We start from the raw sequence: 12542 nt of genomic DNA on the forward strand, positions 1-12542 counted from the left end.
AACATGTTCCTGTCTTTTTTCTTTGTGAGCGACTTAGTATTAAGCGCTGACCCTAAATGACCTCGGCTCATTCATAACTTCTCAGCATTGCCTGTCACATTCTTCAAATGCCGCACCGTCCATTGGGAAGTCCAGTTGAGAAGTTCGTTAAACTTGAAAGAGTATATGAAAGAGGATGATTGACCGAATCGTGGTCTTTTCTCGCGATCCGTGGGGGGGATGATTGTTTAAATTATAGGCGATGAATACCTTTCCCTTTTCTTTTCCAAGCCATTCCATGGAAATTACCACTCCATTTTAGAACAACCGACTTGAGTGTTTTGCTAGCTCCGAGGTCACGGCCGCAGTAGGCTGTCGGCTCAAGTGGTGTGCAGACTGTCAACCAAATTATTTACATGGGAATAGACAACTTGTGACTTGGAGTCTTGACAAAGGACACTCATAAGATATAAAATGTTATCCGCAGTGCTAAAATTCGTTAAATCACTAAATGTTGATAGATAGAGAAGAAATAGTTGAGTACTAAAACTACCACGGCACAGGGTGCCAGTCTGCAGTGGCCAATTGTGAATATACCGAACGTGCCTTGCTGGAGGATATTGTTTTTTCCTCAGGTTCAGAATTCCACTGAAAGTGGTTTCGTTTTACATTTCCGAGAAGGAAATAACAACAGGGAAACAGCAAAGTGCACGAGGCTTACATTGGAAATCCTAGGGCGTCAAGGGTCGAGGACGCTGCAGCTGACATAGGCGTTGAGAAATCATGTTGCTACCAACACTGCGACAGACCGTAAACTGAAGGTATTGTCCCGTTAAACAGTGCAAGGCTTGGTGGAAAGGTGAGCTTTTAAATCAGAGAGAGATCTTATTGTTAACAGATTGAATTTAAGGTGCAACATTTTATTGCTCTGTTGTAGGTTTTGACGAATTCGAAGTTCTTTTGCTCTGGTGTGAAAGTGAGTCGCAGGGTGGGTAATACTTGTGGCGGCTTCGCGCCTGCCAATGAAATTCTTTGACTTTTCAATACTTGTTCTATGAACTTACCCAGGCTACAAGTAAAGGAAACTGATGTCCTAGATATTCTCTGATGAGGTATCTCTGCAAACGTATGTAAAATTCTTTAGGTAGACAATGGAGGTTTCTCCCTCCATGAACAATGCACAGTGCTTTGTAGGCCGACCTTCCGCATGACGGGCAAAACTTCACGGTGGCATTTTCATGAGCAGGAATTTGTATAATTGAAGGCTTTTGCAAGAGTACGTCTGCTCGCGCAGTCTGACGCTTTCGCAGATATCTCAAACCAAATTAACCGAGCTGTTGGCAAAATAGGCGTGTGGTTAACTTGACTGCCATTGGAAGATGGCAGAGCTTGGCTTCTTTGAAAATCGTTATTTTGTACATTTTGTTTACAATACTTCTGTCACAAAATATTGATTAGATTGCTTTTCCAGTCGCTTGAGGTATGTACGCCTGAAGGTTTTCGAGAATACTGTGGGTCAATTTACTTGCCTTATTCTGCGAAAACTAACCGCCGCCTAGGTAAAAGCCATCCCTTCCGTTTTCCGCTACTGCCATCTGCTTTCCTTAAGCTTTTTGAGACGATTGTAGAAGAGAGAAATATTGCAGTTAGTCATTTATTTCGCCGGCTTTCGTATCGAGCCTTAATACAAAAGGTTCAGTGTGATTGCTTCTTAGAAAGAGTGGATACATGCAAACTGCAGATTACAAAAGTCTTGACATGCACAAATTCATGTAGAATGGTCTCTGGAAGTAATGTTAACTGCTTTTGATAATGTTGATTTTCCATCTGGAATAAGCCCTGTCCAAGGAAACGATGACACATACATGTGTTTTCCCCAGAAATTTGTTGTCCAGGGCATGTGTTTATCGGGCCCAATTTTGTTGATCTGCAGGGCTGGCCTTTCTGAAATTGTTGAATCATCTCTGGTAGGATAAGATTAGTGTGAGTTCATTCAGATTTAGTCCATTCCACTTTTCATTCCGTGAACGCGCGCGTCCGACCAACAAGCCAGCAGCTGCAGCCGGTCGGCAGGCGTGTGGGAGTGTCTTCTCTGGTTGTAACTTTTGTCTGGCTTAAAAGGCTCGATGCGCATCGTCAGACAAGGTGTGACTCGATCCTCATCTGAGGTTCGGCTGAATTGTAAAAGGGCTTAGCCTAGGTTTTGATCTTGGCCTGGATTGTGATAGCAAACCAGGCGCTATTGAACCTCAATGAGCTGTTTGTAGAGCTTTTCTACTTTTTAATTCCTCAAACTAATTTCAAGCTCTAACAACTTATCGGATGATTTTCTGTTTGATAAATGATTTTCTTTATAAAGTCCTTTTGGAGCTCGGGGTATTAAACCCGTAAGGAGCCAATGACCTAGAGCTTCCTAAAAGTCGTTACTCTGTTGTGATACCAAGGAGCGTTGATATCAGTTACGCGTTACTGAGAACGTGAAACGATCGAAAACCATCAAAACCTGTAGATTTACTCTCTCGTTTCCTGCTATGAAACGACTCAAATAATCATCTTCTGGTTCTTGAACCCTTACCAACTGACAATAGTGTATTAAACATTGTGGGTGTTAGAGTCGAAGCATTCACTCTGATTGGCTATAAATCTCGGTGCATATTGAATTTCCTCAGGCTGCGAGGTACGGGTGCAGGGATAATTGATTTCGCAATGACCTACCAGACGAATGATTGTCAATGGCCATCGTGTGCTGAAATTTGCTGTAGTTTGCTTTCGTCTTCGTTTTGAATATGTTCTTTTGAATCCTGACAGCATAAAACCTTTCAAGAAAATTTAACTGATGTAGTGCCTGAGGACCGAAACAGAAAAGTAGCTCATAATAGATGTGATTTGGTGTGACTTGTCGATCGCCATGCTGCACTCACGGCAACCGATGTTAGAAGAATAACATTAGCTAATTTTCTGGACACCTGTTTGTGGCCTTCTTGAAAGTACATGCTAAGATGGTTCATTTGCATAGTCATCTGTTTATTAATGTGACCTGAATACCATGTTTCAAGTTTCTCGCTTTGAAAACTGGCCCTTGGAAATGTTCAAGTGCGTCATTTTCGGGAAAGTGACGAGGTCTGGTTTTTGTCAAAAGATAAGAGTGATAGTAACCAACGGAGCCTATAGTTATACAAAGCACTGTACCAAACGAACTGCTTAGCTCGGCCTGGACCGGAAACAACCGTTTTGTCTGCAGTCGCGGCCGCCATTAGCGTCCACATGCATGGCTGTATAATAGGCTAATGCTGTTTCAGTCGCAGCCATAAGACTCGGCATGCAGCTGTGCAATGCTCATAGACGGATCCGTGCCCTGTGGTCGTAATACAACAGATGATACTATGTGATAATGTATGTACAGGATACAATTACCGGCCATTAACCTCTTTCCCGAACGGCTGACACCACACTTCCTTTGTGACAATAATCCCATAAGAACTTGAGATCCATCTACATTATTCGTAATGCTCGTGATGTTCTGTGTACACACCATGGGCGTAAATCCCGGAGATTAGCTATTCAATCGTCCCCCTCAATTTTTGCAGTGAGCGATGTTTAGAACTTCCCAACTACCAAAATATATTCAATATCACTCAAAAAGGGAGAACAATAAAAAAAACAAAGCCATAAATACGCTGTTTCGATCTAAGTTTCTGCAGGATTCCAGTAGGCCCTACATATTACATGTAGTCTAGGGGCGTAGCGACCGGGGGTGTAGGAGTCGCTACGCCACTGCATACTACAATATTTACATCTGTATCATAAACATCGCCCCCTACTGTCATAATTGTGTCACCCCCCTTTTTTTTTTTAATTTCTGTGGCCGGGTAAGTCACCCCCCATTGTTCCCCATCCTCCATTATATATTTCTGGGACAGATTCACACCACTGGTGTACACTTACAGTGTTTTCATATTTTGATTCTTGAGCTTTGAAATTTGTCATGGTGAAGGTAGCAATTTAGTTGTAGAGGTTTGCGGTAGCACTATGCAAGGATTATGTCGTTTATGAATATGACTGGTTCTGAAAAGAACCGAAGGGTTCTCAACGTTTCGGACTCGCAGTCCGAAGCGTTGACCTTCATATCAGAACCACTCATACTCACAGAAACCGATATCCGTGCATGGTAAAACCGCGCAAACCTCTACAACTAACTTCAGTTCTTGTTGACATAAAAATACATCCCAATACGATACACGCAGATGGCAAGTACCCAAGCCTTCTTTGAAAAGTAATAAATAAACACGCTGTGAGCCACCAGCTCTAACCGACAGCTCTTCCTGCAATTTCACAGAAGTTGAATGCAACAAAATCAGTGGCGTATTATTGTGCCGTTGTCTGCGGGGATGGGGGATGACATTAGCAAATAGCCTGGCCGTGGAAATTCGAAAAGTGTGTGTGTGGGGGAGGGGGTCAGTGGACACCAGATGACACTGGGGGCGCTGCTCATAATACAGATGTACATCTTATGACCACCAAAGAAATATCACGTTACACCTTTAAGCTGACACCAAAACGGCGTTTTTAAAGCGTTTATACCTTTTCCTTTTTCAATACAATTAAATACATTTTGTTTGTGTGGAATTTCGAAAAATATCTGAATATCCGGTTTTTTTTCTTGCCATGAAACTGTGGGGGATGATCTAATGACCCACCCCCGATCAAGAAGGGGGAAATTATGCACCCCACCCCTTAGGAATTACGCCCCTGTACAAAATTAATGTGCCTACGTCACACTTGGCGTTCAGTCGGACTGCTTTGTGGCGAATCCAAGTAACTGTGTGCATTAGTTATTGCGCTTGTATTCGGCAGAAAAGAACAAGAGTAACCGGAATTTCAACACCATTAATTCCGCATCATTAACTTTTGTGTCATTCATTATCGTCCGAGCAAAATAAAGCATTCTATTTCGTCCTGAAATGTATTTTTTTTAAGTGGGGGTGTGTAAATGGTAACCTTGATACCTTAACGTACTTCAAGAAATAATAGAATGAAATTATAGAGGTTGACTAAAAAATTTGACGACGAAAATCTGCATATTACAGGTGTCATATTCACCACATGTGTAATTAACCCGGGCGAAATATCTCCAAACAAAAAAATCATAGGCCTACAATGCCCATCAGGTTGTCAGTAAGGTGGGATATATTTTCTGTGAAATACGTGGGCCAATTAGCCTCAGTTAACATGAGTTATGCGCATGTTTAAAAACAGGACAAGATGACAGCTTTACTATATGCAGTAACAATATACAAATGACATCGCGCCGGTCCTATTAGCGGAAGAAGCTTATCCATAATAAATATTACCACACGTGACCTGCATGTAAATTATGCAAACACACCTACACACACAACCGTGCTCGTTGCAGACCAAATTAGACATTTTGCGTATACAGCCGCGTAGTCGAGTTACCAAGGGGACGCATTGTCCTGGAGTTTTTAAAACAAAAGGCCTCCACTATCTCGAAATTCCCATTGTTGCTGGATAGCGTTGCCCTGGTAACAGGTGACATCAGGGTTGGAAGGAAACTAAGTTTTAAAAGTGCCTGGCTCTGTTGTTGCATGTTCAGTGACGCCAGTGTTGTATCATTTTGTCGTCTGCAGCCGTCGGCGATGGTTGTCTGCCAAAGAACTCGTCCCTTGGCCGCGTCTCGATGAAAACTGACTGAAACCATTAGACAGGCAGACAACTGCAGCCATTCAGTGTTTCAGACTTCTTGTGCTGGCATGGATGAACGAACATGACAGTTGACGCTCAGGGTTCTCATTTGCGTCGGTGAAATTGCTTTCGGGAATTTTACAGGGGACTGTTGTGCGCCGTGCCTATCGCAGGAAATTCCTGAACTCATCAATTGCTGGTGCCGTTTCGATCATAAATATAGCTTGCGGTCCGAAGAGGGATGAACACTTCGTGTGAAATATTCTCTTAAGTCTCTCGCTGCATGTGACATTTTCGAGAGACTCCGCCTGAAAGTGCCTGGGTCATGGCGACGAATGGCCCCACCGGAGAACCATTCCAGTCACAGTCGCCGTCGATGTCTCCGTCAATGTCGCCGACGCCATCATGGACACGAACAGTCACCTATGCTCCCACGATCTGGAACCCGTACGTCAATGACACCGCCACCAACACTTGGTTCCTGTGCATCTCTTTGGGGCTGGGCCTGACCGGCACCTTGGGCAACCTGCTGGTCATCGGCTCAGTGCTGGTCCACAAACCACTGCGGCGACTCCACAACGCCTTTATCGTCAACCTGTCCGTGGCCGACCTGTGCGTGTCTGCCCTGATCCAGTTCGCCACCGTGGATGCACTGCTCAAGCTTGGCGCCACCTTCAGGAATCGCCCGGCACTCTGCGATTTCTTCGGCTTCCTATGTACCACGAGTTGTACCTGTTCACTGTGGAGCATAACAGCCATCAGCATCAACAGATATGTCTGTATATGCCATAATTCAGCGTAAGTTAATTGGTATTCTTATTCATTCTCGAGAATAATATTGCCGTTGAAGTTTGTTGAGCGATTGAAGTTCAACATCCAGCCTAGTTGTGGTGCATTTTAGTCCCAATAAGCAACACACAGTGCACTTTCAACAAGAATGATACTTCAGATAGTCATGCGATAAAGATGACTGAGACTACAGAATCTCGAAGTAAAGGATCAAATGGGGACTATAACATCGGTCAAAAATAAACCCTGTTTGCAGTTGTTGATAGTGGCAATTTCCTGCATAATGTTATATGTGTACATGAAAGAAGTGTACATGTACATAGCTGTTCCAGTGCACGTTGAAGTCCGTCCATGTATAGAGTACCGAAGTGTGACGTCACTGTGAACCAGAAAGTGCAGTGCAAACGAATGGAGTACGCGCGCGTGTTGGTTCACGCGCTGGTTCTCGCGCTAATGCCTTTTACACAATAATAGAGCGTGTGACGTATTCACTTCGGTACTCCATAGCATTACATGCATCTGAAGTTTTCTGTGAGAAAACCTTGGGCTGTACAAGGTGTATTGTAAGTGCCGCTGAAGGACAGTTGGGTGTAAATTGGAAATAAAAAGCGTTTGGTAATTCCTATCAAAATTAAAGGAGGTAGTATTTAGGTAAAATGATGCTGATATAAAGCTAGGATTGTAAATTACTTTGTGCATACGGTAAGTAGTGTCATGTTCCATCGGTTGTCATGTTTCAACGACTTGGACCCTTTCGTAGTTAATTCTGAGCACATTTTTTAAATTTGTTAAGAGCAGAGCGTGTTATCAAAGTAAAGGCTTGAATTTTCCGCCACAGTTTTCCCGGATTTGGGTCAAATTTAATGCTCCAATCTTTTGTTTTCTTTTTTCTTTTGTTTTTGATTCGTGTTTTTTTTTATCAATGAGTCATGTTGTGTTCATGAAAAGGAGCAGTCGGTCAATCCTTGGACGTCTTCCACATTAATAATTATGAGGTCTGGAGACATCCATCTTTAAAAGTCGCAATTCAAAAAATTTTCGTTTCCAACATAGCTAGAAGCCTAGAACAGTTTTTTTTTTATGGCTGACAGAGACAGCAGCAAAAGTCTACTTTTCCATATTGCCCTTTCCTGGTACCGTTACTTCTCTGAATGTGTGGTATGTTCCTAATATTGTTTCCAGCGCCCATCATACCGGCATAGTCATAAGGTGCGGATGCAGTTCCAGATATCTGAGGTCAAAATGGGTATCTAATGAGGTCAGGTGATTGCGATACATGCATGCTAAAACGGAAAGCAATTTTGGTTCGGATAATAACGTAATTTGTACGTGGCAATGGACAATTTATGGTCATTATGAGCCCGAGTGGTTCCGCGAAACTAATTATTTCAGGGAGCCAAGCATTACAATATCCACTTCAATTGGTCTTTAATTTAACATTTTTTTTGCGACTGGCATCTAGGATGATGAACAGATACATATCCCTCGACTGTTAGTTTGTAGTCCAGTAGATGGTAGCTGTCATATTTTGTTGCTGTCACTTATCGCTCGCTTGTGTGCTTGAGCAAGCCTTACACAGTTGCAACTGTTCATTTCTTCAATTTTTTCTTGAATTTTCCCAAGGTAAATTCCTTCAAGGCAATATGATGCCGCTCGTTCATAAGTTATACTTGGCCATGGTTCTTATGGTTAGAGAATTTTTAATGGCTTAATTAATAATCAGTTTTCACGTCATGGTTTGCTAACGTTTGTACCCGCATCACGCATACATCATTCATATGTATTTCTTTCTGCGTGTTTTTTGCAGGTACCATCGCATCTTCACACGCAGCAGAGTGGCTGCCATGTTGGCTGGACTGTGGGTGGGTTGTTTCTTGATGGATTTACCCGCCCTGCTTGGCTGGGGAGGCCACGCCTACGACCCTAAGGTCATGTTCTGTACCTTCAACTACACTGCATCTCTCAGCTACACGATTTTTCTGGTGTCGGTCGGTGTTGGCACCCCCATCGCCATCGTCACCTACTGCTACATTCGAATACTACTATTCGTCCGGGCGAGCAGGAGGACCCTTCGCCGTCTGAGCCAAGGTGCCACCGAGTTCGCGACTCTAGGCCAGGGGCGGCGTAGGATAAAAAGACGAGACATGGCGCTACTCCGGACCGTCATGACTTTGTGGGTTGTGTTCTTGATCATGTGGGCCCCGTACACGGTGTACGTTCTCTTTGATACCCAGAACACATGGAACAGAACCCTGTATGTGTTGTTCGTCAACCTTTGCCACGCCAATAGCAGCGTCAACTGCGTGATTTATGCCGCCACCAACCCGACGTTTCGACGGGGCTATGTGGCCTTCCTCAGGCACTTGCTGTGCCTGAAAGGGACCGTAGTGGCAGAGAATCAGGTCCATTCCCGTAACATGTCGAAAAATGATGTTGTAGATGCTCGACCCATGTCATACTCAAGCTGATGCATCACCTATCCTATATGCCTGCCTGGTACCCTGTCCTATCCCAAACTCAGTGCTTGGGAACTACAACTAGAACTTTCCGGTCACGTGATGGCAACAGAAGAGTGAGCCTCTTCCCTTCCGAAACAAAAATGAACTATTCCATGTTTCTTTGAAGCTGGACTTCTAACATCACGGAAAGTTTCGTGTTCTACTTCTATCAGTACTTTCCAAAATACGGCATTTCTAAGCCAATATTCCTGACATGCATTGTGGCAGTTAGTCGAACACAAATTCAAGGCTATAAACTAGACCAAATATTAAAGAAAACTTTGTACTGACCTTAAGACTGAAATTTACTTATTTCACTTTAATAACTCGAATAGTTCATTCAGTACAGCTTAATGCAGCCTTGAGGTAGTATGCGTGTTTCTTGTGCCTTGTGATCTCAATGCATGCACGTACATGTACACTATAATATACTTCCCGAAGGAAGATCGAATTATCCGGAATCTTGTGCGGTGCGACGGGGTAATTCGAACACAACGCTTTACAACTTGTACCAATCAATTAAGAGGTATAGGGAGACAGAGGTTAGGTTTTTCCTGAAAGTGCGTGTTGTTCAACAACCAGGAGTTGGCGTCAATTCGACGCCAAGCCGACATACGCAATAGGTGTTCTTGTATAGATATATATTAATTTCTAAGCATGAGTTGTTTCTGTCAACCGCCTTCAATTGCCTACAGATTTTCGCACGAATCTCCCGTGAGGATGCGGGAGCAGTGCTTGCAAGAAGCATTACTCACTTTGCATGTGCGCATCGACGGTGATGGAGGTGTAAATGGCAAGCTGTGATGGCAGCTTTGGCGCCCAAAACGGCAATGCTAACGGCTTGGCCATTAATTGTCTAGGCCTTCAGCGCAAACGTTTTGTGCCATATGGCGTTGACAGAGGAACTGCCAAGCTAAAGCTGTTTATTGCTACGAAATATTAATAAATAAAGTCTTGCAAGACATTGTTCATTAGTAGACTGATTATAAACCTGTCAGTTCACAGTTCATTTCGTAAAAGAGGGCCCGATTTGCCACGTCGGGAAGAGGACGGAGACGATGCATTTTGTGCAAATTTGGAGTTTCCATCGAAAACCCAAACGTGTGCCCTTAGTAAAAGAGAAATAATTTTCTACCATACAGATGGGTTTGGTTTTCAAAAAGCGCGTGACCGTTCACAATTTACCAATATCTGCGAGCTATCGTGGGGAAACGAGAAGTCGTCCTCTACGCGTCAAATTACCAATTCCTTTGCGTCTTCCTGTCATATTTAAACCTGCCAGATTTCCAAATAGTATCTTGTGTTTGGCCGAAAACTGGGAAAAATCATCTCTCTACATCATGTCACCATTAAAAATAAAATTAGGTGAAAGTACCCAGTTGCCAGTAGCTGGGGTCCCAAAGAAATAATTGACACAAAGGCGAATAAGGCAGCACAGAACTTAACTGAGCAAAACCGGTCAACGTTGGACACCATAGGCCCTATTTTCATAAGAATGTATTAGTTAAAATTCGTAAAGGGGGTGATTTCAATGCATAAATGTGATATGCAGAGAAATTCACCTTGAAGTTATCCTGAAAAACACAAGACCGTTAGAGCGGGAACACCTTTTTGAACATGATTCGTTGTAGATCTTCATTTGAAATATACTTCATTAAGACCCTGCTGTAAATTAATGAACCTTACCAAAACCAAAAGAAAATAACGAGTCTTGTTTTGATCATAATATGCCGCTGACATCAAATTAAGCTACATAACTCTGTCCCCTACTAATGGCCTGAGTTAACAGAGATGTTTCGATCTTACTCCAATTTCCACAGTGAAGTCTCAACTGGATCTCTTAATGTTGGCGCCTATCATTCACTGAGATTTGAAGTTGGATCGTTCCCGGTGTCACCACGGAACGCACATCGCGCGTACCGTGTATCTAGGTGAACTGTGGATGTAGACCACGGGGAATCGTTTATTTGATCGATGTGCCGTTGTTTGCCTTAAATCAATCAATCGACAGTGTGTATGTTTACACGAGAGAGTATTTTTTCGGCCATAGTTTGATTGTTTGATTACGTCGTCTACCAACGCGTCGTTTATTTATAGACTACGAATATTGCAGATTAACTTTCAGCAATTAAGGTCCGTCACATTTACTAAAAAACACAGTCCTTCATTATGAAGACATGGCTTCAACTAAAACAAACTACAAGGGCCTCTTAGGGCCAGGAAAGTGATTTAAAAGTCGGTACACGTACCGGAACTGAATGTTGTTGCTCCGTTGTTAGCACATACGTGTCGTTGGGGGAAATTAGCGACATAAAATAAAGATGTTAAGTAACAAGAAACGAGTTATAAGAACTCTGCAAGTTCATCAGTTAAATATTCAGCATGCACACTTTCCTTAAAGGTGTGTCATGTAAAATTAAGTCTTATATTCCCGTTCTTCATTGGGGCAGAACGTTTCCTTCGCTGTTTAGAAAGACGAAGATCGTTCTGCTAGACTTCATTTTATCATAGATCTCCCGTACTTTTTGTCTCAAACATACTTGAGTTGATGTGCAGAAAAATCCATACACATCTAATCACCTAAGCACCGAAGCAAGCGCGACGTACCTTGGATGACGTACACTGGAGGTGACATGAAACAGGCGTGATAAGGAAATAGGGTTTGGGCATGACGCATATAGAGAACATTATGCTCCGACGATTAATGAAAATGCACCAACTGGTACCACAGTTGTCGGTGATATCAGCGTCTCCTGGTGTTGGTCAGGCCATATTTAAAAACAATTGAGAAGAACGGGAAGAGTGGTGGTTTTCACAGAAAAAGATAATTGTCACCAATACTGCACTTGCATTAGTTGAGTTGGAACAGTCGAGAATACATAACAGACTGCAGGATTATTTTCAGATAACATATCTTTTTGTGTTGAATGTGGGTCCCTTTCTGGTCAAAGTACATGTATTCAATCAGCAAAACGGATTTCGTTAAACTCTGTAGGCGCTCGTCCGTGTGCGAGGAAACAAAGGAATGCGAAATATGAATGTTACGGGACATTTTTCCAATTACGACAGCGGATAAAAATGGTTTGACCTTTAAAGAATTTCGAGTCCAAACGGGTCCCCGTGGATGGAGACAACATCTGAAATTGCGTAAAGGCTGTATTCAGGTACATCGATATACATGTACTTATGATTCTCACGACTAGGAGAGCTTATTAATATGCATGCAACGTGAATTAATTACATAGTTCAGCTTGCCAAGACCCGACGGTAAATGTCAAGACGTAAGTTGGGGATTACTCGAAGAAATATCGGTCGGAAAACTCAAGTGAGTAAACATACATGTATGATTGTACATGTATGCTGATATTTTGAATATATGTCCGTGCATTTGGGGGCTGCCAAGCGATGCCGATATTTTTGCTTCAAAACAGTAAACGATTACAGTCGCACACCTTTATAAAAAATGTCCTTGCGACCCTACAAAAACAGGGTCTTCATGTTATATTGGGAAACATAGATACGTAGACTCAGAGACCTAAAATGTTCTGTGAACCATCTACAATGGATCACTGA

General features: G+C 42.8%; 1 protein-coding gene across 1 annotated transcript; it reads left to right on the forward strand.

Annotated features, from left to right (window-relative positions):
• The first annotated feature begins 530 nt into the window (after positions 1 to 530).
• LOC110980925 (melatonin receptor type 1B-A-like) lies at positions 531 to 9959 on the forward strand. The gene is made up of 3 exons (XM_022238003.2): positions 531 to 838; positions 5628 to 6480; positions 8279 to 9959. Exons 2-3 carry the CDS (start codon positions 6008 to 6010, stop codon positions 8937 to 8939), a joined length of 1134 nt encoding a protein of 377 aa, XP_022093695.2. The 5' UTR covers positions 531 to 838; positions 5628 to 6007; the 3' UTR covers positions 8940 to 9959.
• Positions 9960 to 12542: the final 2583 nt, after the last annotated feature.

Source organism: Acanthaster planci, linkage group LG07 (assembly GCF_054643075.1).
Source record: "Acanthaster planci isolate LZ-2023a linkage group LG07, COTS_SCS, whole genome shotgun sequence".
NCBI lineage: Eukaryota > Metazoa > Echinodermata > Asteroidea > Valvatida > Acanthasteridae > Acanthaster > Acanthaster planci.